Below are 26,516 nucleotides of genomic sequence, written 5' to 3'. Positions count from 1 at the left end.
TTAGCAGCCAGAACCCCTAAATAGTTAATGTAGTCTTCTGTCTGTCTCTATCTTTTCTTGCCTCCTCCTACCAATTTTTAATGTTATTATTAAAAATCACCATCGATGTTTACTGAGATTTTATGAAAGGACAGACTAAGGATCGCCACCGCCAGCTCTACGTTATTCGATACAATTAAACCATGGGCTTAAATGGTTCAAATTTAGCCCATCATCATACATTCCTATAGATTTCATCCAGTAGCTAAATCTGGGGGAGGAAAAGAAAAAGGACCCACAAAAAATTTTCCCAGTTGAAGACATTTTTATTCTAGTAGCCACGTCAGTCGCTGGCAGCATGGGCCTGTCCTCCGCGGGGGCAATGGCACGTTTGGGAGAGGATGGGGGCCCTGCACTGGGCGGGCGGGGCGGGGCAGCTGGGGGATGAGGCAAAGGGCTATGTGACAGTGATAGGTCACAAAGGGCATCAGAGGATAAATAGGCTGTGCCAGGGCCTTAGGCCGAGAAAGTGGTTACTTCTCTCACTAGGACTGACGTTCACAGCCGCTTGGGGAGATAAAAACCCAGAAGCGGAAGTGAGCTGAGGCCGAGGGGGAGCCTACCATACCTCTCTACACACTTGAAGAGATTCAGCCTGGGGTCCAGCCGCCCTACAGAGTCCCCGCTGTGACCATCGGTGCCCCTACCCACACCCCTGCCTCTGGGAGACCCTGAGGCAAAGGTGGGGGCCTGTGGGCTGGGCTTGGAAGACCTGCCATAAGGCCGCCTGCGTGACACAGGAGCACCGCAGCTCGCTCTGCTCTTCGGCCCATTAGGCCGAGGGAGGGAAGAGCCAGGGGCCCGCCTTAACCACGCTGCCTGGCAGTGATCGAAGACAGCTATGAGTGGGGACTCTCTGCTCCCGTATCACACGGCCCAGAGCAGCACCGGGCTGGGCCTGTTCAAAAGCACCATGGGGGAGCTGCAGCAGCAACTGCACAATGGCGAATACGACATATTCAAGTACGCGCCGATATTCGAGAGCGACTTTATCCAGATCACGAAGAGGGGACACGTGATTGACATGCACAACTGTGTCTGCACGGTGACCGTGGGCATCGCATCCACCAGCCCCGTCCTCCCACTCCCAGACATCATGCTGCTGGCCCGACGGGCCACCGGCTGTGAACAGCACGCTGAGCACAGCCAGCCCACCAAGGGGAAGAGCCACAAGGTTTCCAAAACCTTAGAGCTCACCAGGCTCCTTCCCTTGAAGTTTGTAAGGATCTCCACACACGATCGTGACAAACGACAGCTGCGCGTAAAGTTTGCCACTGGCCGCTCCTTCTACCTGCAGCTGTGTGCCCCTCTGGACGCGCAGGAAGACCTCTTCGCCTACTGGGAAGAGCTGATTTACCTCCTGCGACCACCATTGGACGGTCACAGCCGCACCTACGCCGTTCCAGCCGGGGACATGATCTGCAGGACTCTGTTCGAGGAGGAGGAGGAGGACGGGAGGAGCCCGGCACTGGAGGATTTCCAAGGAGAGTGGGATGAGGACCAGGTGAGCATCAGGAGCCTCCACACGCCCTCTGAGGTGGCCGCGGTCGGGTCTGCAGCTTTTGCTGGCGGGGAGGGGATCCAACTGGACTCCCACAAGCCCGATACCATGTCCGATGTGGCCACTGCCAAAGCAAAACCTACAGTGCTTGACAAAGTGTCAGCATCGCGGGCAACGACAAAGGTGGAGACAGCAGGGGTGGCAGGCGGCACCGCAGCGGGTGCTTTGAGCGTGGCAGAGATCCAGTCTCCTGCCCCCGAAGAGCAGAGCGCGGCCATAGCAGCCACAGCCAGCAAGGGTCCAGGAGCAAGTAAAACCAACACAGCCACTGGGGGCACTGCGGGGAACAAGACCATCCAAAAAGCAGCCGGCCCGGGCTCAGGCAGCCGGAGAGCCACTAGAGACGACCAAAAGGAGAAAGGCCACGGCAGCCCGGGGGACACCAAGCAGGGCACTGCTCACAAAGCCATCAGCCGTGCTCCTATCACCAACGAGTCCAGGACCTCGCACAAATCGGGCAGGAGCTTACCTACAGCAAGTTCAGGTTCTATCACCAAGAGACTCAGCAGGATCGGCTCTTTCTTCAGGAATGTCAGAGCCAAGCTTACGACAAAGACAGTGTGGCCTCATCACGCGAGGAATATGTGAGCATCCCGCCGAAGGCAGTGGAAGGGACCCGAATGGAGGCCATCACAGAGACAGCAGAGAGTGGCCAGGGCCTGGAAATCACTGGTGGTGTGACATCTGAGACCACGGAGCCAGCGACCGTTGAAGGACCTAGAGCTGGGAGCTGCAAAGGGAACCAGGGCTCAGGGAAATACCCCTGGAGAGCCCATTGCAGCTTCCTACGGAAATTGAAATAAAAATCTGAGAATGCATGCCGTGTTCTGTCTGACTTTCTAGGTCCCGAAGCCCAGACGGAGCCTCACAGTGGATTCTGGGAGGTCAGCTGCGCCACAGTCTGAGACACAGTGTCCAGTCAAGCGCAGCCCCACCTCACACACATGCTCAGCGCCAACAGCGGTGCTCCATCTGGCCTCCACTCCTTTCTGGCTTTGCCCCCCACAACAGCCATGGTGGAAAGTCAGACTATGGCCTGGGAAGCTCTCCTTCACTATGCCCGTATTGTTTTTTATAAACTCTTATTCCCTCTGAAGGCCTGTAAACAAAGCAAGAACAGGGACGCATGTCCCCTCGGGCTATTCAGTGGACAGAAATAAGGGCAGCAGTAGTGGCTAGCAATCAGAACAGCAAGCACTCTCACCTAGACTTAGCCGTTCCCTTCCCAGGTATATACCCTGGAGAAACACACATGTTCTAAGGAACAACTGTGAGAATGTGTATAGCAAAAATAACTTAACAGCAAAACACAGGAAACAGCCCACATTTCCATCAACAGAATTAATACAGCAGACTATGAAGTGAGTGCAATATTCAATAGTGAAAAATAAATGAGCTACACACATTAGCATAGATCAACTTCTCCTGATTTTTAAAAACATCAAAAGAATGGGATACAATTCCACTCACGGAACCATTCTGAAACAAGCTCAAACAATGCATTGCATAGGGTACATATTTTAAAAACAACTGTAGCTAAACGTGAGGGAAGAGTAAACACAAAATTCGGGACAGTTTTCTCTAGGGTGGAAAGGCTAGGTCAAGGAGGTTGACACAAGGCTGTCAGTGCTGCTGGGAATCGCTCCGTCTCTTAGGCAAGATGGTAGGTACACAGGTGGTGTATTTTTCACATTTTACTAACTCTGAAATCAGCATCGCGGCACTTGTGATGAAGTTATTGCCAATGCCTTTCTCTATTTTTCACTTTTCTTTATGCACAAAGGTGATGTCCGAAAGGTTTGGCATCTTTAAATTACACTTATTTAAGGTAAAGTACAAGAACGCTGGTTTGGTTATTAGGAAAAGAAGGAACGATATGCCTACTTTCCAGATAAGAACACTGAGGTTCAGAGAAGGTAACCTGATCCAGTCGCACATGGGATCTTTGCAGAAAAGTCATCCACCAGCCCATTTCTTTACGCAAAGCTCTGTCCGGGGCACGGGAAGGAGGCAAGCAAACAAGCCTGAGATAGGACCGGCACAAGAACCCGAGGCACCAGCATTCTTACCATCATGTTCCAAAACTACAGAGATGAGCATCAATTTTACTAGACTGAGCGGAGGGAGGGGTGGGGGCTGGGAGCCGGTTATCGGACTTCAGTGAGCTCACAGCTCTTAGCTGGCCTTCTCTCGAGAGCATCCAGACCACCCCTGAGCTGCGTCTGGCTCCCTGGCTTCTACCTCTAGCCTCTGGCATGACCCGCGCTGCAGCCATAAACAGGCTCCCACCTGGAATTCCAGCCTTCACTCCTGGAACACCCAGCGTCCAGTCCTCCTGCAGCCACTAATTAAACTTTGGAATGCCCTACTCAGAAGGGTTTCTCCATACCAAATCTGATGGTGGTTCCTCTTCTTGGTGATTAAGAAATTCAGAGGGAGAAGGCTCAGGACGATAGCGATGGCGGTGAGGGCCGAGGGTCCTAGAAGCTGGAGACAAAGGGCAGGATGTCACGAGACAATTCCAGAAGCCCAGCTGTCATTACGGGGGTGGGGGGAGGCTCAGACTTGGGCCCTAAGGCAGGGAGGTGTCAGAGAGTCCAATGAGGGCAGCTACCAGGTTATAGAGACCAGGACTCATGGGCTCCTTAGATGGAAATACCTGTGGAAGATGGAGTCCATCTTCGTTAGGGATGGGAGAGAGGGGGAATGATGCACCTCACAAAATGGAATGGGGGCAGGGTCACAGTCAAGACGGGTCATGCACGTAGATGGGCAGCGGCTGGCTAGAACGGTGAAGACAGACTCTGGAATCGGGATCTGGGTTCAAATGCTGACTTTACACACACTGGTGTGGCCTTGGGCAAGTTACTGACCCTCCCTAAGCTGCAGTTGCTCACATTAAATGGAAATGGAGCTATTCCCACTCTGCCTGTAGTGAGTGCTGGTGTCATACAATCAATGATTATCCCCTGACAAGGGTTGCCAGATTTAGCAAATAAATATATTAAACTGCCTGCCCAGTGACATTTTCATTTCAGATAAACAGCAAATAAGTTTTTAGTATAAGTATATCCCATGTCATGTTTGGGATATACTTATAATAAAAATTCTTCTGTTTATCTGAAATTCATCTTTAACTGGACATCCTGTATTTTGTCTGGCAGCCCTACCCCCCAGCTCTGTGACTTGGGACAGTTATCTTCCCTCCCTCTTTCATCTCTCTATCTGGAAAATGTGGAGCTGGAGAGTAGGGTAAATGATTTTTAAGTGGCTGTAATGTGAGATTCCTCCTGAGGTCATTTGGGTCCATTCTCTAGACGAGCCCCACCCCACTCTTCAGTCTGTGGGCCTCATTTTCAGCTCTCAGCCCCTAAGAATGTTTAGTTTCTAATCTTGACACCCTAGCAAGCCAGTGTTTCATTTATGCAGCAACTGCGCCTCCCAGTGGCCAAATGGACAGGTGCCCAGAAGGCAAACACCTGCCTACAGCCGGGGCTGGGAGAATAGTCAAAGGAATGTGAACAGAAGATTAAATACACTCTCTCTGGCAAAAATGCTACAAATGCTAACGGTAGCAACCCCAATTCCTACCGCTCCCCCTTTACCAGGGTCTCATGGTGACTTTCTGATGTTAGGACCACCTGCCAAGAGTCAGGGAAAGTGATGGGTGTGTTGTCTGCAGTTTCACTTGAGTCACGGGTCGGCCTGTTTAACTGCCCTGCATTTTCCCCAGTGTCCTTCCTCCCTTTCTCTCTAATAATAACAGCCAACAGTTATGCACTTGCTGAGCACCCTCTGTATGCTAGGTCCTAGACTGCAAGGTAGCAAGTCCAAAAGTGTCCAGGCCCCAAGCCCTTATTGTGGGGACACTGGAGCAGTAGCAGAGGTACAATAATGATGATAACACACAGCTGGTATTCTGGAGCATTCCACACTCACTCACAATCAATATGCCGTTGATACACTCACCCAGGGGCCTGTGAAACACAGCACATGGGCCAGATCTCTCCACCTGTTTATATGCCGACCTCAAGCCATACAAAGATTGTTTATCGTTCTTACATTTTAAAATGATTGAAGAAAATCAAACGAAGATGATTTCATGATATGTGTAAATTACATGAAATTCAAACTTCAGTGTCCATAAGCAATTTTATTGGAACACCACCAGGCCTGTTTGATTAGTATTGCCTGTGGCTGCTTGTGCACTAGAAGGGAAGAGTTAAATAGTTTTGAGAGAGACCCTATGGTCCCTAACGTCTAAAATATCTACAATCTGCTCCTTTACAGAAAAGTCTGTGAGCCTGGAACCAGCCCTCATGGAGCAGAGCTGAAGAAGATCTTCAAATGAACTGCCCCACCCCCATGCATAACCAACAAGACAATTAAACACCTATAGGGTATAGCTGTGTCCCAGATGCTATCTAAGTGCTTCACAGGTATTAGCTCATTTAATTCCTCAGCAACTCAAGGGCTGGGGCACTTCGGTTAATTACAGTCCTCACTTTGCCAATGAGGAAATGACGCACGGAGAGGCTAAGTTACTTACTGGAAGGTTTTACAACTAGCAAGTGCTGAAAGCAGGTTTCGAACCCAGGCAGTCCCACTACAAAGTCTGTGATTTTAATTAAAAAGAAAAAAGAAAATCCTGCACCACAAAACAGATATAAGAAAGTTAGAAAAAGTTCTGATTTTTTTTTTTTTTGGCCTGGTTGGCTACTTAATGCTTTTTGAAAACCAAGTAGTAAATTCTTTCCCCTAAATTTTCTTTCCCTTTTTTTTGTTGTTGGTAGTGGTGGTGGTGATGGTGCCCTACCATTACTGGTAACTTCAAAACATGCCTAATCTGCTCACTTGTTACCCCGATATCACACCCAAAAAGTGCCAATGTCATCACCATCATCATCATACAGATGAGGAAACTGAGGCCCTGAGAGGTGAGCATCCAGCCCAAGGTGAAGTGAAGGTCATCCTCGTCTAAGACTTTGCCCATTACATCAGCCCGCAGTGTGCAGATGGAGATAGGATTGAGGAGGAGGAGTGGGAGGAGGAGTGGGAGGAGGAGAGGAAGGAGGAGGATGAGGAGGAGGAGGAGGAGGTGGAGGGGGGGTGAGGAGGATTCAACTCAAATCCCAGCTCTCTCTGCCCCAGAACACCTGCCAGAGGTAGAGAAAGCAGATGATGATCCAGATGAGCGGCAGCCACAGCCCGTTGAGGTAGGTGATGCTCTCAGTCAGCCGCTGCACATCCACAGACACCAGGTTGACCACGTCCCCCACTGCGCTGGCCTTTCTGGAGCTGCTGGACAGAGCCAGGACCTGGGAGGGGCAGAAGATGGAGACCTGAATCAGGAGGGAGGGAAGGAGGGGGTGAGGGGCAGTTAGGGAGGACCACGAGGGAGGAAGGGCCCAGGAGGGAGGGAGGCCCACGGCTTGGACTGAGCAAGAGAACAGCCACCCAGCAGGCCGGGGTCTAAGCTGTGCTGCCCCTGCTGGCTGAGGCAGATTTCTTTACCATCTGAGCCTCAGTTCACTCATCTGCAAAGTGGGCTAATAAAATCTCCTCAGCTAACCTCCCATTGTGAGACTCCAGGGAGAAGACAAAAATGAAAATACCCTGAAACCCCTAAAGCACTGGACTAATAACAATTAATAACATACTACTAGCGAGTGGTGAAAGCAATAGTTGATAATGGTGATAATGCTGATAATGGTGGTCATCTGCTGAGCGCTACAGCCTAGGCACTGTGCTCAATAAACTAACAGTTTCACCATTTTCCGTGATGGGGCACATCAGACAACTGTATGGAGCAGGTACTGCCATATTTCATTCAATCTAAAACACTGTGGATAAAGTACTCTCTACTTTTGTATCACTATGGGAAAAAACATCAATGCCAACTAAATTAAAACATCTTGATTTCAGAAGTTAAAAAGAGAAAAAAACGTGAGACTAGAATCAGTGAGATGCAGAATTATTAACCCCATTTCACAGCTAAGGAAACTGAGGCACAGAGAAATTGACCAATTTGCCCAAAGCCAGAGGGCTCCTAAGTGACTGGGCCAGGATTGGAATCCAGGATGACAGAGGCACGACATGGGCTAGACAGGGTGTTAGACTGACCCCTGCAGGCATTCAGTGTGCCTCTCAGACACCAAGCTGGTTTTCTGGCAGCCCCAAATTTGCCCTAACTCTGGGGTCACAGTGGACCCCTTCCAACCTGTTGAATGCTACGTTCTACTTGCAGTCCCCTCTCTCTCTCTCTGCTGAGTGTGTCAGGGAAGAAGTGAGGGGGTGAAGTGGTGAGCTGGCAATGATTGAGTGTAGAAATCTGAAAAAAAAATCTTCAAATCTTTACCGAGCACCTGCTCTGGGCCTCACTCTGAGGTGAGTACTGTGATCAACAGAGGCAGGGCACTTGCTCTCTTCGGAGTGGAGTTTGAGCTGGGGGACAAAATTAAATAAAGATGTACATAGTTCATCCTTTAATAGTAATTATGATGAGTGCCATGAAGAAGTGTTTTCAAATATAGGTTTTTATCATTATTCAGGCATGGCAAGCCCACAGATCAGAGAAGACTGCCCTTGACAAGAGGGTTTATTATACTCACAGATCTCAAGAGGAGGGGGCACCCCATGCTATGAGGGGGCCACTGGGGAAGCACCAGGATGCTGCAGGGTTGGGGGGACCACAGGCAAGAGCTTGTTGTGGTTTTCATGGGAAGGTCAGGCAGGGTAAGCAGGTTTAGGATTGGCTAGTTTGAATAATTCCACCGGGCTCTAGGCATAGGAGCTGGGCCTCATTGTCTGGTACCCTGCCCCGGGGCGATTAAGGCAGGGGATAGTGGCCTAGAGTGTTAGGGCCCAAAAAGGAGGCAGTTGGGGTGTGAGCTCTGGATTGGTTGGCTTGCATGTGAAAGAGATGCTTTCAGATGAGTCTCTTAGCATCTCTGGGAACTGGCTGATCCTGGGAGGGACAGAGGGGCAGTCCCTCCAGGGTCAGCAAGACCCCAGATGTCAAAGCACCAGATACAGAAAGTAAGAAGACACAGTTAAAACAGAAGCAGCCCAGAGGGCAGAGTGGAGGGGTATGACCTCATCAGGTGATGAAGGCGGCTGCCCCAAGGGTGGGGATGGGAAGAGCAAAGCCTTCGGGTCATCTTCCTGCAGCCTCAGCTCCATGTGTGGACTCCCGAGACCGGACAGGCCACACCAGCTCCAGTGTGCTCAGGGGGATGTGGCCTGAAATTCAGGAGCTACACGGCCACCCAGGAGCTGATCCCTTTGCCCCCTTCTTTCCCAAGTGACAGCTCAGGTGTGACAGAAAGGGGCTTACACAGGACTGCCTTGCTCAGATGCTCCAGACCCCAGAGGGGCCAACATCTCTTAGAGCAGCAGCCTCACAGGTTTCGGTTCCAAGGTCCCCCAAGGGGACAAGAATCACTGCAGAGAGAAGCCCAAGCCCAATGCTATGGCTTACCTCCGGGTATCATAGTTCATTGGCAGAACTTTCAGCCCAGATGCAATTTACCAAGGGGTCAGGGCTCATTTTAATTGTAAGCAGTGTTACCGGGTAAAATAGCTGACAGTCCACCTTTATCCAGTTTCCACAGAGCCCGTAGGTTAGCCCTTTATCCTCAGGGGGGTGAGTGTTCACTACATGAAGAGTTGTGGAAAGGGTGCCCAGGCAGTGGGAACAGCAAGTGCAAAGGCCCTGAGGTGGGAGATTGTTTGGCGTGCTTGAGGAAATGAAAGAAGACCTGTGGGGCCGGAGGAAAGTGAAAGAAGTGTGAAGGAAGTGTGTGACGTAATCAGCTAGAAGAGGTGCCAGGGTCAGATCACGCAAGCCTTACAGAAATAGCCAAGAAGGTGAAGGTGTGGTGTGGGCAAACATGAGTAAAGTGATGAATGAGTGTGGTTTTAGGCACTGATGACAGTAACGGTTCAGGAACATTCCACTTCTTGGCTGGAACATTTGTCTGTGAATTGGGACAGGATGGAGAGAGAGGAAAGGCCACGCCTCTCCCCTGCGGCTCACCTTTCTGTACACCAGGCCCATGATGGCCATTCGCAGCCTCATCTGTAGCACCTTGAGTCTGTACATGTGATGCTGCTCGAACAGTGTTTGCAGGCAGGCAGAGAGGAACATCAGCATGGCGAGAAGACAGCCCTTCCAGGCTGGGGTCTTGGGGTCACCAATAAACTCCAGGAAGAGGCTGGTGAGAAAGGGCACCCATGGCTATTGCCTCTGCCTAAGCCTGGCCAGGTCTGGAGGACCAGACAGTATGGGGTTCTTTTTTGTTTTCTACACAAATGGTTGCAATCATTTCCCCCACTGTCCACACTCATTTTCAGCGTGACTTGCGTCTCCACCAATCAACAGGTGAAGTTTTTACCGCCACCTGTTATGGGCTGAACTGTGTCGTCACAAAATTTATATGTTAAAGTCCAAACCCCCAGTACCTCAGAATACGACTGTGTATTTGAAAATAGGACCTTTAAAGAGGTGATTCAGTTAAAATGAGGCCGTTAGGATGGGCCTTAATCCAATACAACTGGTGTCCCTGTAAGAAGAGGAAATTTGGACACATAAGGAGACACCAGGGGTGCATGTGCTCAGAGGAAAAACCACGTGAGGACACAGCGACAAGGCAGCTGTCTGGGCAAGGAGAGAGGCCTCAGAAGAAACAACACTGATCTTGGACATCTAGCCTCCAGTAACGTGAGGACAAAAACTTCTGTTGTTTAAATGGGACCTAATTAAACTTAAAATCTTTTGCACAGCAAAGGAAACCATAAACACAACGAAAAGACAACCTACAGAATGGGAGAAAATATTTGCAAACGATGTGACCGAGAAGGGATTAATCTCCAAAACATACAAACAGCTCATACAGCTCAATATCAAAAAAACAACCCAATTGAAAAATGGGCAGAGACCTAAATAGACATTTCTTCAAAGAAGACATACAGATGGCCAAAACGCACATGAAAAGATGCTCAATATCGCTAATTAGTAGAGGAATGCAAATCAAAACTGTAATGAGGTATCACCTCACACCGGTCAGAATAGCCATCATCAGAAAGTCTACAAATAATAAATGCTGGAGAGGGTGTGGAGAAAAGGGAACCCTCCTACACTGTTGGTGGAAATGTAAATGGGGGCAGCCACTATGGAGAACAGTATACGGAGGTTCCTTAAACAACTAAAAATGGAGTTGACCTATGATCCAGCAATCCCACTCCTGGGCATATATCTGGAGAAAACTCTAGTTTGAAAAGAAACGTGCATCCCAGTGTTTACTGCAGCTCTATTTACAATAATAGCCAAGACATGGAAGCAACCTCCAGGTCCACTGAATGGATAAAGAAGATGTGGTATAGGTATACAATGGAATATTACTCAGCCATAAAAAAGAATGAAATAGTGCCATTTGCAGCAACATGGATGGACCTAGATATTATCATACTAAATGAAGTAAGTCAGAGAAAGACAAATATCATATGATGTCACTTATATGTGAAATCTAAAAAAAATGATACAAATGAACTTATATACAAAACAGAAATAGACCCATAGACATAGAAGAGAAACTCATGGTTACCAAAGAGAAAAGGGGTGGGGATAAATTAGGAGTTTGGGATTAACATATATACACTACTATTATAAAATAGATAACCAACAAGGACCTACTGTATAGCACAGGGAACTTTACTCAATATTTTGTAATAAGCTATAAGGGAAAAGAACCTGAAAAAGAATATATTGACATATGTATGTACAATATAACTGAATCGCTTTGCTGTATACCTGAAACTGACACAACATTGTAAATCAACTGTACTTCAATTAAAAAAGAAAAGAAAGAACAGTAGAAAAGATAAGCACCAGAAAAAAATTTCTGTTGTTTAAAGTCACCCAGTTTGTAGTGCTTTGTTATGGCAGCCCTAACACATTAACATGCCACCTCTTGAATCTGGGCTGGCTGTGCAACCAGCTTTGGCCTCACGAGAAAATGCAACTTTTGCTTTGTCTTGGAATCCTGCCAAATGGCCCTGTGAACAAGCCGGATTTAGCCTTTTGAGGATGAGAGACCACCGGAGCAGAGACAAGATATCCCAGCTGGGACTGTCTTGGACCAGCCAGTCCCCAGCCAGCCCCACAGGTGACTGCAGACAGATGAGTGAACCCAGCCAAGAAAAGAAGAATCACCCAGCTGAAGCCAGCTTGAATTGCTGACCCACAGGATCATGAGCTAAAGAAGTGGCTTTAAGTCCCTCACTTTTTTTTTTTTTTGAGATATGCAGGCCTCTCACTGCTGTGGCCTCTCCCGTTGCAGAGCACAGGCTCCGGACGCGCAGGCTCAGTGGCCACGGCTCACGGGCCCAGCCGCTCCGCGGCATGTAGGATCTTCCTGGACCGGGGCACGAACCCATGTCCCCTGCATCGGCAGGCGGACTCTCAACCACTGCGCCACCAGGGAAGCCCTAAGCCCCTCACTTTTGAGGGGCTTTGTTGTATAGCAAAAGCAAACGGATAGAGTCAGGCTAGAATTCACTCGTTTTCCCTCCCCAAGGTCACTCACTTTCTTGTTTAATTGGTCCTTCCTGAGTATCCTTTTCACCCACCCTCAGTGCCCTGAGCACCAGAGGTCTAGGCAGAGGCAGGAGGAGGGCTGAAGGTCCCCTGGTCCTGGAAGGACGCCGTTAATGGGACCACCAGCCTCAGCGAGGCACCCAAGGCCTGGACCCACCTGAGGAGCTTGGGCACCGTGAACCTGAAGACGTCACTGATGATGAGGCTGAGGGTCCCCAGGAGGAAGGTGGAGCGGCCCACGTGCCAGATGGCCCTCAGCAGTGGGCCCCTCTTGCCCCCTTGTTGCTGCAGGAGGGTCTCCGTCTCTGGGGTCTCCGCACCGTGGTTTCCTTTCCTTTTAAATGGTGTCGCCTTGGTGTGCCTTAGGGGAGAGGAGAAATCAGCTCTGGGTCCTTGTAAAAGATTGAATGTTTGGGTCTCCCCCACCCCACCCCCACCATCACCACCCAAATTCATGTTGAAACTAATCGCCAGTGTGATGGTATTAGGAGGTGAGAACTTTGGGAGGTGATTAGGTCATGCAGGTGCAGCCCCCAGGAATGGGATCAGTGCCCCTATAAGAAAAACCCTGGAGAAGTGCCCTCAGGTGTAACCCCATTTCATACATGAGGAAACTGAGGTTCAGAAGGTCAACTTGTCCAAGGGCACACAGCTGAGAAGTGTAAGAACTGGGATTTGATCCCAACCTTCAGAGCCCAGAACTTTTTGATCCCTTACGCAGCCCTCCCCTTCTTCCACAACCAGCCAGCCCTGAGGTAGTTTAGAACTGGTTCAGAATGGGTTTAGAATCACAGATGAGGTCTGTGGGCCTGGCACACCTGGTCTGAGTGAAACCACAGATGGAAGCTCAGGCAGCCATGATGCCTAAGATCCCTCCCTGGCCCATGATCATCATCAGAGGCCACAGGGAGAGGAAGGGGGAAGGAGGGAGGGGAGGAAGCCAGAGGGCCTTTCTGGAAGCAGGCTGGTTCTAGGCCATAGGGAGAGGCTGGCAGTGATGCAGCTACTGACAGTGCAGTTGCTGTGTGGCCTTGGGCAGGCTGCTCCCCTCTCTGTCTTCATATGCAAAAGGATGGGGCTGGCCCCACTCTCTGAGTCCCTTCCAGCTCTGACAACTTACAGGGTTATCAGAATTTCAGTGCTGTTTTCAGAGCTGGGACCCAGGGCCAGGCACTGGGATCAGCCCTTTACACACACAAGCTCATCAACTCCTCTCAACCTCCCTGCCCCATGGGTGTCATGGGGTCCCCATTTTACCTTGGAGGAGACTGAGGCTCTGAGAGGTGTGACAGGTGCCCGAGGTCACACATAGAGGACGGAGCAGGGATTTAAGCCCACATCTTGACTCACGATTCACAGAGAGCCTCTTTGTGAGCCCCACGCCCCCCACCCAAAAATTAAAAAGAAAGGAAAAAGGAAAAAAAAAACCCTTGATGAGTGCAGGTACCCAGACCCTAATTAACAAGGTCAAGGTCTTGCCCCTCACCCCTGGACCCAGCTTGTTGTTTAGTTTGGCATCTCTGGAGAGTTGTGACTTGGCCTCCATCGTGAGCTGGGCATGCCTGCCGCTCACGTCTTGCTATTTGGGTCTTGAATGCCAAAAGGATGCTACCTTCTTATAAACGCTACCCCTGACCACCCCTCCCCATCGTAGCACACCATTTAATTCATTGCCTTCATAGCCATGTTCACTGTCTCCAACTCTCTCCTTTTCTTATCTGTTCTGTTAGACCTCCAGGTGGGTGGACTTTTTTTTTTTTCTTCTCCCATAAAACCCTTCAATGGTTTTATAAAAACTCTCCATTCCTAGACACAGTCTTGCACGGCCTGGCCCCTGCCCACCTCCCCACTTCATCCTGGTCCTCTCTGGTTTTCTTTTTTCTTTCCCTGTTTTTAAATTTATTTATTTATTTATTTATTTTTGGCTGCGTTGTCTTCGTTGCGGTGCGCAGGCTTCTCATTGCGGTGGCTTCTCTTGTTGCGGAGCACGGGCTCTAGGAGCACGGGCTTCAGAAGTTGGGGCACTCGGGCTCGGTAGTTGTGGCACACAGGCTTAGTTGCTCTGCGGCATGTGGGATCTTCCCAGACCAGGGCTCGAACCCGTGTCCCCTGCATTGGCGGGCGGATTCTTAACCACTGCACCACCAGGGAAGTCCCTCTCTGGTTTTCTTTCAGCTCCTTGACACATCCACAACTTACCTTTCTCAGGACTTCAGCACAGACTCTCCATGGTCTGGAATGTCTCTGCCCCGCTCTTCCCAAGGCTTGACTTCAATTTCAACATCACCTCCTCAAAGACACTTTCCCTGCAGGCTACAACTAAAGGAGCTCTGGTCCTCTATCCCAGTCCCTTGTTTTTTGTCCCAGCATTTACTTCAACTTGCAATTATCTGTCTTCTCCACCAAAAATCAGCTTTCTGGAACAAGAGGCCACGGCTGTCTTGTTTACTGCTGTATCCCCAGCATCAGAACAGGGCCTGGCACAGATCAGGCACTGAATCAAGCACTCACTACCTGGGAATAGACTGAACTTTTCAAGATCTCCTCGTGACACTGGACTTAACCTGTTGGTTGCTTTCACTAGGACCAGGTGCAACTAGTCTCTTGGCCCAGTTTAAACAGATACAAGTTTCCTGTTGTCCAGCAAAGCAAACCGCCTAGTCCCACTCCACCTGAACTAGCTGAAGGATCGATCGGTGGTGTGCCTGGGCCTCCTTTTTCAGAGAGGTGGGTTGAGACCCCGGAAGTCAGCCTTTTTACCCCCAAGGCCCAGCCAGCAGTGTGAATACCCCTCCACCACAAGCCAGACGTCCAGTCCCTCCCTCCCTTCCCCTCAAGAATCCTCTCAGCATCTCCTCAGGATGGAGGGGAGGGACAAATCTCAGCAGGCAGTCCAAAGGAAAAGTGGTATTTTTAGCACAAGAGGCTATAAGGAACCAGTCTTTACCACCCGGTTTGCTAAGAAATAAGCAAATGTTAACTTTCTACCCCTGTCTTGAAGCCTACCCCCACCCCCCAGCCTCCCCTTCCGGGATTTGCAATTCAGCCATTTTTCTAACCCTGCGCTCACCTCTCTCCCTTGTCACCTCCGTAGCCCTGAGATGTGGCCTCTCCTTGGCACCCACAATTTGCCTGGGGTCGGTCCGGGTCGGAGGCAAGGCCGGCGCGGCGTCCGCGCCGTGCCTCGATGCCCGATGTTGGGTGCTGGTCCTGACTCAGCTGCTGCTGCACACCCACTGGGCTGGGCAAGTGCCAACCAGGGCCAACCCCGCCGCCCCGCCCCGCCCCGCCCCCGCCGCCTCCGGCCCCGCCTAAAGTGGGACCCAGGTGGGTAGGCTTCCTGCTTGTATTTTCTTTTTACTCGTATTTCCCCAGCACCTAGTTCAGCACCCGAATGCATAAGTGGCTCAATAAATACTTGTCCAGTGAATGGGAAAAAACAGAGGGAGTGATGTGTGCAAAGGGCCTACTGCTTGCTATTAATAAAGATTTGTGGAAGGAAGCAAAGGAAGGAAGGAAATGATTTGGTTTGGTTGATAGAACCTGGCCTTTGAGCAGGAAAACCGAGGTCCAAATGCCCTTCCCTCTGAGCCTCGGTGTTCCCATCCATAAAATGGGGTGGGTGAAGAGGCCACTGTGAAAGCCTCTTTCCCGCTGGATGTTTTGCTCTGTTCTGTTCTAGCTGCTCACACCAAACTTCTGAGTCACTGTGTTCGGCCTGCAGGCTTGGGAACAAACTTCTTCCTTTCTAGCTGGTCTCACTTTCCATCAGGGAAGGTCTCTAGACTGGTGGCTGGTCTTTGGTCTGTGGCCCCAAAGCCATTTAGTGCAGGACCCAAAAATGACCACAGGCCAAGGCAGGGGGCGTGAGTGAGTGGCCAGGTGTAAGCTGGGGGATATCAAAGGGAGTGGTGGCGACTGCAGCTCACATGCCCTGTTCAATGGGGAAGCTGCTACCTAGATCCACCCTCCTGTTGCCATGCAGGGATGTGGCCCAGTACTGCCATTCTACTTTAAGAGAGGCCAAAATTCCACATTTTCCTGTGACATCTCCAACATTTTAAATGTTGGTGACTTCTCCAAAAACAAAACAAAGAAAAAAACCTTAAACAACAAGACACCATGCTGGCCAAACACACCTGTGACCCTGACTTGGCCAGCAGACAGATTGCTCTGTGACCTCTTAAGATGACATCTTCTCCCTTCCCCCAAAGGCTGCAAAATAGTTTAGAAATAAAACCAAAGTTCTCTTGGTGTGTAATGAGTCAGCTTAGAAAATGCCTGAACCAGATCTCTCTACAACCCTGCCATCCTCCTCTCTTTCTGTCAGTTGTTCACGGATTCTCAAACTGTTCTGGAGAGTGTTTCTATGTGCTAGCTCTAACACTGGGTGACTATCATTCCCAGGCTGGCAGGGGAGGCCAGAGCTGGGAGAGGGTGGACAAGACCTCCAGGGTCCTTTTGAATTAATTCTGCCACTCAAAAGTCACTTCAGCTGTACTTAAACTCACCGTACAGCAAGATATGCCCGGGGTGAGAGCGAGAGCTGCTCTTTTGATTTGCTCATATTACTTACCCCTTTTGCAAAACATACTCCCTTCCTTTGGGGAGCAGCTCTTCCCCTCCCTGTGTGGCTCTGAAGGGACCACCAATTATGGGGCCTGCTCTCCAGCCATGGAATTGGCCCCTGAGAGGCACAGGATTCAAGCCAGCTAATAAAAGGCCTTCCTTGGGATTGTCTATGTGGATGGTAGTAGGGGTTGCTGAGTTGGCATGATACAGGACAGGCGTTTATAGAGAGACCAGTGCCCAGACAACAGCTGAGCTGAGAGATGGAGGGAAAGAATTTGGACGTCATTCAAGTCCTGGATCCAGCCACACCTGAGGCCACACCTACCTTCTCAGCTACGTGAGCCAGAAGACTCTGTCTCTCTCTGGCTCCTTCTAATTTGTGGGATTTAGCCACCTATAACAATCACCACAAAATAATAGAGTATGCAGGGGAACCCTGTAACTTTCCACAGAGCTACTTTTGTCTGTGCCCTGAAACACCTGGCCCCGGGGAGGTCAAGCGACTTGTCCAAGGTCATCAACTACTCGATGGCAGGGCTATGTTTAACCCGGGTTTAATTAATCCTCTTAGAGAGCTTATTTCTCTAGACCAAAGTTTCACAAACCAGGTTCCTCAGGCTCTGAGCACTTCACAGAAGTTTCCAGAGATGCCAGAGAGGGCAAGAGTGAGGCAAGTGGGCAGGACTAGAAAGAGATTGAAATCCTCTGGATAACTGATATTGCTGGAAATTTTACCATTTTTAAGAAATTCGCTAAGTTCTTTTCTATAAATCTTTTTTTTTTCTCATCTCACACAAGCTATGAGGAGCTAGGGCTAATGGCATCCCCCGCACCCCCCCACCTTGAACAGATAAGAAAACTAAAAGCCAGGAAACTAATCACTCAGGTCAAGTAGTAAGTGAGTAGTTGCCTGCATGTTATGGACCATACCTACCTCTCCACCCCCAGTCTTAAAATAGTCCTTCTGTTCCCTGCCTCCATCCCACCATCCGAGCTTCCTTCTGGGAGCCTGGAGAGGTTCCCCCTCTGTCAATATCCTTTTGGAACCTGCAAAGCATCTGGGAGGAAAAGCATCTTGAGCCCGACCTGCTAATGCTTAGTGAGGTCAGCTGACAGGGAGGGGACTGTGGCGGTGGAGCCTGGAGTAGGGGCGTGGTTGTATTTGGGGTCCAGTGATTTGCTGACCCAGCTTTGGGCTGAGCGCCCATCTTCCACACACTCACCGCTGGGCTGCGCTGCGGTTCCTTGTCCATTCCTTTTCAAGCTGGGAAACAAGTTCTTCTGAGGAGTTTTCTCTCCCAAGCGACCAGAGGTCTTTTGGTCCCAGCGGCTTCCATCCAGTAGACCCTCCAAACTAACCTGTAAAAGAGGATCACCAGAGCAAGCTCCTCTCCTGTGTCCATCCCTGAAGGGTCTTGGCTTGGTAGCTGTGTGACCCTAGTAAGTCACTTCACCTCTCTGCACCTCTGCTGGCCCCTCGGCACAAGGAAAGCAATTTACCTAACTGCGCTAACACTGGAGGGCACTTCTTGGTCTACAAAGAACATCTCATTTAATTCTCATGTGAGCCTATACAGTAGATTACTATTGATCCATTTTACAGAAAAGAAAGAAAACAGAGGCTCAGAGAGATTAAGTGACTTAACCAAAGGGTGACATGTGACAGGGGAAATAAACCTCCCTAGGAGTCAGAAGTCCAGAGTTGAAGAAAACTATTGCTGTGGAGGAAAGCTGAACTCCTTCCTCCCTCAGCTTTAAATGTACCCATTCTCCTCCTCAGTCACTGCGCCAGCCACCTGGCCTCGGGACCTTTGCACATGCACGTCACTCTGCTTAAAACTTTTTCCCTGCCACTTCTTACTTGCCCTTCACCTCTAGCCTACATGTGATTTCCTTAAGAGCCCACTTGATGACCCCCCCACACCCAAGTCCAGGTAGATTCTCCCATTGCAAGATCCTCTAGTTTCCTGAGCTTTTTCTTTATAATGCTTGCTGCAATTATCATTATTTAATTTTTCAGTCTGATTATTTATTTAGTCTTTCTCCTCCACTGGACAGTAAGCTCCATAGGGGCAAAGAAAGTACTTGCCTTGATTCTCCCTCTTCTGGATCCTCACATCCTGGCTCGGGGCACAGGATTTGTCAAATAGAAGTCATTACTTTTCAGCCCTGTGACCTTGGGCAAGTCACTCACTGCCCAGCAATGGACCTCAATTTTCTCACCTTAAAATAATAGTGTTTCCCAGTGCTTGGGACTGGTATATGAGATGACTCTAGTGGGTGCATTGTTGGAAGAGGTCACCGAGAGGATGTGACCACTTGTGGACCTGTGACCTGGACCCAGGCAATCTGAGGCTCCTCCCTCCCCTGTCCTTGGAATGTACATTCCACCCACTGTTCTCACACTAGGAGCTACTTCAAGGATGCAGCAGTTAAGTGTTATACCATCTGGACGGCGTATATGTGTCTGAACCCTGTTAAGGCCTCTCTGTAAACTGTTGAGATTCTGGTGGGCAAGTGCAGAGATCTACTCATATTGCGGCACTCAAGACAAGCCTCATATGTAAGTTCTCTTGCGCGTTAACCCTGCCTCCTACCAGTCTGGAGTGGCTGCCTCTTTCTTCCGTCTCTCCAAGCCTACCGTCTATTGGGGCCAGTTTTCAAACCAACACGCACGCACAAGAAATTAACGACTGCAGACTTCCACAGCAGGAGTGTTCTTATCTTTTTAGGTCTCTTTCTTCTCCTGACACCAAGGAGAAGGTCTGGTTTGGAGCTGGTCTTGAGCTCCTCTTTGAGACTTTCCAGTTCCCTTTTCTAATGCAGAGCAAACTCAGGCAAGCAACAGTTTGGATCCAGAAATTATTCACAGTACTTGGTTTTCACTAAAATTATTTCTGGTGTTCTACATGGCAAGGGGTTCTAGATTTTTCTGATTTTGGTAGCGATAGAAAGTTTCCTTTGTTATTTTATTTTATGTTATTTTATTTTTTTGCGGTACGCGGGCCTCTCAGTGTTGTGGGGAAATAAACGCCTTTGCCTTAACGATGGTGGGGGAGAGAGTGAGTTTGGGGTGCGAGGTCTAGGAGGGGCAGGACAGTCAGGAAAGGAGTCTTCGAAGAAAGCAGGCCTTCACGGGGTCATTGAGAAGGTTGGGTTTGGTGGGTAGATGGAAACTGAGCTGTCACACACAGCCATGGCTCCACCTGGGCAAGGAAGAGGCTCTGAGGAGGAAATCTGAGTGTGTGAGGGGTATGTGAGGGCAGAGAGACAACTTCAGCTGGGTTCCTGAGTCCCAGAGGAATCCAGGTGGCAGAAGGAGGGTGGGCTCCCCTTCTCCCCTCTCTCACTCCTCTTTGGCTGTGCAGGGTCGCCTCAGGCCTGGTGATGTGAGCACGGGGATCAATCCCTCCTCCCATGGAGCTCCTGGTAAGAGACTTTGTGATGGTCCCTCAGGAGGCTACTTAGTGGGCCTGATAAGCGGCGGGCCGGGGGGCGGGGTTTAAAGAAGATGATTAAAGTTGCATAGTGATTCGATTTGAATATTCTAGTCAGGAGGTTTATTGATAAGAGAATGTTTCTTTTTAAATGATGTGACCACCACCACTGTTGAGTTTCTCCGCCAAGGTTGAGTGTGCACCGTGAGGAAAGATACTAAATATCTGAAGCGTCTAAATTGTAGTGGATGTAGCAAAGGACATCTGACGTGCCCTAAGCTGACGGTCCCCACCCCCGTGGGCCCCCAAGAAGAGGGAACCTCGTCTGTCCCTAAGTGTAAGCATGAATCGAACCCGGAAGCCTCCCGCAAAGAGGTCACTTAGCACCAATTAAAATCCAGGCCAGGGCTTCCCTGGTGGCGCAGTGGTTGAGAATCCGCCTGCCGATGCAGGGGACACGGGTTCGTGCCCCGGTCCGGGAAGATCCCACATGCTGCGGGGCAGCTGGGCCCGTGAGCCATGGCCGCTGAGCCTGTGCGTCCGGAGCCTGTGCTCCGCAACGGGAGACGCCACAATGGTGGAAGGCCCGCGTACCACCAAAAAAAAAAAAATCCAGGCCATTACCTCAGCAGACTCCGTGGCTTCATCCTCTCCAGAAGAAGGAACAGCCAGCACAGGAGTCTCAAGGCTGACTAGACTGGCACCAGGACCCAATTTCACTTCAACGAACATCGCAGGAGGCCGGCGCCGACTGGACCAACCGCCCACGCACACGGCTTGCGCCCTTGTGGGCAGCGGTGACTGTGCGCATGCGCGACTTTTTTTTTTTTTTTTTCCCTCCTCCCATAAAACCCTTCAATGGTTTAATAAAAACTCTCCATTCCTAGACACAGTCTTGCATGGCCTGGCCCCTGCCCACCTCCCCACTTCATCCTGGTCCTCTCTGGTTTTCTTTTTTCTTTCTCTGTTTTTAAATTTATTTATTTATTTATTTTTGGCTGCGTTGTCTTCGTTGCGGTGCGCAGGCTTCTCATTGCGGTGGCTTCTCTTGTTGCGGAGCAGGGCTCTAGGAGCACGGGCTTCAGAAGTTGGGGCACTCGGGCTCGGTAGTTGTGGCACACAGGCTTAGTTGCTCTGCGGCATGTGGGATCTTCCCAGACCAGGGCTCGAACCCGTGTCCCCTGCATTGGCGGGCGGATTCTTAACCACTGCACCACCAGGGAAGTCCCTCTCTGGTTTTCTTTCAGCTCCTTGACACATCCACAACTTACCTTTCTCAGGACTTCAGCACAGACTCTCCATGGTCTGGAATGTCTCTGCCCCGCTCTTCCCAAGGCTTGACTTCAATTTCAACATCACCTCCTCAAAGACACTTTCCCTGCAGGCTACAACTAAAGGAGCTCTGGTCCTCTATCCCAGTCCCTTGTTTTTTGTCCCAGCATTTACTTCAACTTGCAATTATCTGTCTTCTCCACCAAAAATCAGCTTTCTGGAACAAGAGGCCACGGCTGTCTTGTTTACTGCTGTATCCCCAGCATCAGAACAGGGCCTGGCACAGATCAGGCACTGAATCAAGCACTCACTACCTGGGAATAGACTGAACTTTTCAAGATCTCCTCGTGACACTGGACTTAACCTGTTGGTTGCTTTCACTAGGACCAGGTGCAACTAGTCTCTTGGCCCAGTTTAAACAGATACAAGTTTCCTGTTGTCCAGCAAAGCAAACCGCCTAGTCCCACTCCACCTGAACTAGCTGAAGGATCGGTGATGTGCCTGGGCCTCCTTTTTCAGAGAGGTGGGTTGAGACCCCGGAAGTCAGCCTTTTTACCCCCAAGGCCCAGCCAGCAGTGTGAATACCCCTCCACCACAAGCCAGACGTCCAGTCCCTCCCTCCCTTCCCCTCAAGAATCCTCTCAGCATCTCCTCAGGATGGAGGGGAGGGACAAATCTCAGCAGGCAGTCCAAAGGAAAAGTGGTATTTTTAGCACAAGAGGCTATAAGGAACCAGTCTTTACCACCCGGTTTGCTAAGAAATAAGCAAATGTTAACTTTCTACCCCTGTCTTGAAGCCTACCCCCACCCCCCAACCTCCCCTTCCGGGATTTGCAATTCAGCCATTTTTCTAACCCTGCGCTCACCTCTCTCCCTTGTCACCTCCGTAGCCCTGAGATGTGGCCTCTCCTTGGCACCCACAATTTGCCTGGGGTCGGTCCGGGTCGGAGGCAAGGCCAGCGCGGCGTCCGCACCGTGCCTCGATGCCCGATGTTGGGTGCTGGTCCTGGCTCAGCTGCTGCTGCACACCCACTGGGCTGGGCAAGTGCTAACCAGGGCCAACCCCGCCGCCCCGCCCCGCCCCGCCCCGCCCCCGCCGCCTCCGGCCCCGCCTAAAGTGGGACCCAGGTGGGTAGGCTTCCTGCTTGTATTTTCTTTTTACTCGTATTTCCCCCAGCACCGAGTTCAGCACCTGAATGCATAAGTGGCTCAATAAATACTTGTCCAGTGAATGGGAAAAAACAGAGGGAGTGATGTGTGCAAAGGGCCTACTGCTTGCTATTAATAAAGATTTGTGGAAGGAAGCAAAGGAAGGAAGGAAATGATTTGGTTTGGTTGATAGAACCTGGCCTTTGAGCAGGAAAACCGAGGTCCAAATGCCCTTCCCTCTGAGCCTCGGTGTTCCCATCCATAAAATGGGGTGGGTGAAGAGGCCACTGTGAAAGCCTCTTTCCCGCTGGATGTTTTGCTCTGTTCTGTTCTAGCTGCTCACACCAAAATTCTGAGTCACTGTGTTCAGCCTGCAGGCTTGGGAACAAACTTCTTCCTTTCTAGCTGGTCTCACTTTCCATCAGGGAAGGTCTCTAGACTGGTGGCTGGTCTTTGGTCTGTGGCCCCAAAGCCATTTAGTGCAGGACCCAAAAATGACCACAGGCCAAGGCAGGGGGCGTGAGTGAGTGGCCAGGTGCAAGCTGGGGGATATCAAAGGGAGTGGTGGCGACTGCAGCTCACATGCCCTGTTCAATGGGGAAGCTGCTACCCAGATCCACCCTCCTGTTGCCATGCAGGGATGTGGCCCGTACTGCCATTCTACTTTAAGAGAGGCCAAAATTCCACATTTTCCTGTGACATCTCCAACATTTTAAATGTTGGTGACTTCTCCAAAAACAAAACAAAGAAAAAAACCTTAAACAACAAGACACCGTGCTGGCCAAACACACCTGTGACCCTGACTTGGCCAGCAGACAGATTGGTCTGTGACCTCTTAAGATGACATCTTCTCCCTTCCCCCAAAGGCTGCAAAATAGTTTAGAAATAAAACCAAAGTTCTCTTGGTGTGTAATGAGTCAGCTTAGAAAATGCCTGAACCAGATCTCTCTACAACCCTGCCATCCTCCTCTCTTTCTGTCAGTTGTTCACGGATTCTCAAACTGTTCTGGAGAGTGTTTCTATGTGCTAGCTCTAACACTGGGTGACTATCATTCCCAGGCTGGCAGGGGAGGCCAGAGCTGGGAGAGGGTGGACAAGACCTCCAGGGTCCTTTGGAATTAATTCTGCCACTCAAAAGTCACTTCAGCTGTACTTAAACTCACCGTACAGCAAGATATGCCCGGGGTGAGAGCGAGAGCTGCTCTTTTGATTTGCTCATATTACTTACCCCTTTTGCAAAACATACTCCCTTCCTTTGGGGAGCAGCTCTTCCCCTCCCTGTGTGGCTCTGAAGGGACCACCAATTATGGGGCCTGCTCTCCAGCCATGGGAATGGCCCCTGAGAGGCACAGGATTCAAGCCAGCTAATAAAAGGCCTTCCTTGGGATTGTCTATGTGGATGGTAGTAGGGGTTGCTGAGTTGGCATGATACAGGACAGGCGTTTATAGAGAGACCAGTGCCCAGACAACAGCTGAGCTGAGAGATGGAGGGAAAGAATTTGGACGTCATTCAAGTCCTGGATCCAGCCACACCTGAGGCCAGACCTACCTTCTCAGCTATGGGAGCCAGCAGACTCGGTCTCTCTCTGGCTCCTTCTAATTTGTGGGATTTAGCCACCTATAACAATCACCACAAAATAATAGAGTATGCAGGGGAACCCTGTAACTTTCCACAGAGCTACTTTTGTCTGTGCCCTGAAACACCTGGCCCCGGGGAGGTCAAGCGACTTGTCCAAGGTCATCAACTACTCGATGGCAGGGCTATGTTTAACCCGGGTTTAATTAATCCTATTAGAGAGCTTATTTCTCTAGACCAAAGTTTCACAAACCAGGTTCCTCAGGCTCTGAGCACTTCACAGAAGTTTCCAGAGATGCCAGAGAGGGCAAGAGTGAGTCAAGTGGGCAAGACTAGAAAGAGATTGAAATCCTCTGGATAACCGATATTGCTGGAAATTTTACCATTTTTAAGAAATTCGCTAAGTTCTTTTCTATAAATCTATTTTTTTTCTCATCTCACACAAGCTATGAGGAGCTAGGGCTAATGGCATCCCCCCCGCCCCCCCACCCCTTGAACAGATAAGAAAACTAAAAGCCAGGAAACTAATCACTCAGGTTAAGTAGTAAGTGAGTAGTTGCCTGCATGTTATGGACCATACCTACCTCTCCACCCCCAGTCTTAAAATAGTCCTTCTGTTCCCTGCCTCCATCCCACCATCCGAGCTTCCTTCTGGGAGCCTGGAGAGGTTCCCCCTCTGTCAATATCCTTTTGGAACCTGCAAAGCATCTGGGAGGAAAAGCATCTTGAGCCCGACCTGCTAATGCTTAGTGAGGTCAGCTGACAGGGAGGGGACTGTGGCGGTGGAGCCTGGAGTAGGGGCGTGGTTGTATTTGGGGTCCAGTGATTTGCTGACCCAGCTTTGGGCTGAGCGCCCATCTTCCACACACTCACCGCTGGGCTGCGCTGCGGTTCCTTGTCCATTCCTTTTCAAGCTGGGAAACAAGTTCTTCTGAGGAGTTTTCTCTCCCAAGCGACCAGAGGTCTTTTGGTCCCAGCGGCTTCCATCCAGTAGCCCCTCCAAACTAACCTGTAAAAGAGGATCACCAGAGCAAGCTCCTCCTGTGTCCATCCCTGAAGGGTCTTGGCTTGGTAGCTGTGTGACCCTAGTAAGTCACTTCACCTCTCTGCACCTCTGCTGGCCCCTCGGCACAAGGAAAGCAATTTACCTAACTGCGCTAACACTGGAGGGCACTTCTTGGTCTACAAAGAACATCTCATTTAATTCTCATGTGAGCCTATACAGTAGATTACTATTGATCCATTTTACAGAAAAGAAAGAAAACAGAGGCTCAGAGAGATTAAGTGACTTAACCAAAGGGTGACATGTGACAGGGGAAATAAACCTCCCTAGGAGTCAGAAGTCCTGAGTTGAAGAAAACTATTGCTGTGGAGGAAACCTGAACTCCTTCCTCCCTCAGCTTTAAATGTACCCATTCTCCTCCTCAGTCACTGCGCCAGCCACCTGGCCTTGGGACCTTTGCACACGCACGTCACTCTGCTTAAAACTTATTCCCTGCCACTTCTTACTTGTCCTTCACCTCTAGCCTACATGTGATTTCCTTAAGAGCCCACTTGATGACCCCCCACACACCCAAGTCCAGGTAGATTCTCCCACTGCAAGATCCTCTAGTTTCCTGAGCTTTTTCTTTATAATGCTTGCTGCAATTATCATTATTTAATTTTTCAGTCTGATTATTTATTTAGTCTTTCTCCTCCACTGGACAGTAAGCTCCACAGGGGCAAAGAAAGTACTTGCCTTGATTCTCCCTCTTCTGGATCCTCACATCCTGGCTCGGGGCACAGGATTTGTCAAATAAAAGTCACTACTTTTCAGCCCTGTGACCTTGGGCAAATCACTCACTGCCCAGCAATGGACCTCAATTTTCTCACCTTAAAATAATAGTGTTTCCCAGTGCTTGGGACTGGTATATGAGATGACTCTAGTGGGTGCATTGTTGGAAGAGGTCACCGAGAGGATGTGACCACTTGTGGACCTGTGACCTGGACCCAGGCAATCTGAGGCTCCTCCCTCCCCTGTCCTTGGAATGTACATTCCACCCACTGTTCTCACACTAGGAGCTACTTCAAGGATGCAGCAGTTAAGTGTTATACCATCTGGACGGCGTATATGTGTCTGAACCCTGTTAAGGCCTCTCTGTAAACTGTTGAGATTCTGGTGGGCAAGTGCAGAGATCTACTCATATTGCGGCACTCAAGACAAGCCTCATATGTAAGTTCTCTTGCGCGTTAACCCTGCCTCCTACCAGTCTGGAGTGGCTGCCTCTTTCTTCTGTCTCTCCAAGCCTACCGTCTATTGGGGCCAGTTTTCAA

At 50.0% G+C, this 26,516-nt stretch overlaps 2 protein-coding genes across 2 annotated transcripts; one reads left to right on the top strand and one right to left on the bottom strand.

The window, feature by feature from the left end:
- Positions 1 to 880: 880 nt before the first annotated feature.
- On the top strand, positions 881 to 1,855 carry LOC131761844 (Golgi-associated RAB2 interactor protein 4-like; the record flags this gene model as incomplete). The annotated part of the gene is made up of 1 exon (XM_059073065.1): positions 881 to 1,855. A coding segment is annotated over exon 1 (975 nt), but the record flags the coding sequence as incomplete, so codon positions are not given.
- Positions 1,856 to 3,373: 1,518 nt separating this feature from the next.
- On the bottom strand, positions 3,374 to 18,122 carry LOC131753336 (ATP-binding cassette sub-family C member 6-like). The gene is made up of 5 exons (XM_067031984.1): positions 17,993 to 18,122; positions 12,355 to 12,558; positions 9,639 to 9,816; positions 6,757 to 6,918; positions 3,374 to 4,087 (listed from the first exon to the last, which is right to left on the bottom strand). Exons 3-5 carry the CDS (start codon positions 9,753 to 9,755, stop codon positions 3,905 to 3,907), a joined length of 462 nt encoding a protein of 153 aa, XP_066888085.1. The 5' UTR covers positions 9,756 to 9,816; positions 12,355 to 12,558; positions 17,993 to 18,122; the 3' UTR covers positions 3,374 to 3,904.
- Positions 18,123 to 26,516: the final 8,394 nt, after the last annotated feature.

The sequence above is a fragment of the Kogia breviceps genome, chromosome 1, assembly GCF_026419965.1.
Source record: "Kogia breviceps isolate mKogBre1 chromosome 1, mKogBre1 haplotype 1, whole genome shotgun sequence".
In the NCBI taxonomy this organism is placed as follows: Eukaryota; Metazoa; Chordata; class Mammalia; order Artiodactyla; family Physeteridae; genus Kogia; species Kogia breviceps.
Note: the sequence above shows the minus strand (reverse complement) of the source record. Positions and strands in the feature narration are given on the sequence as shown.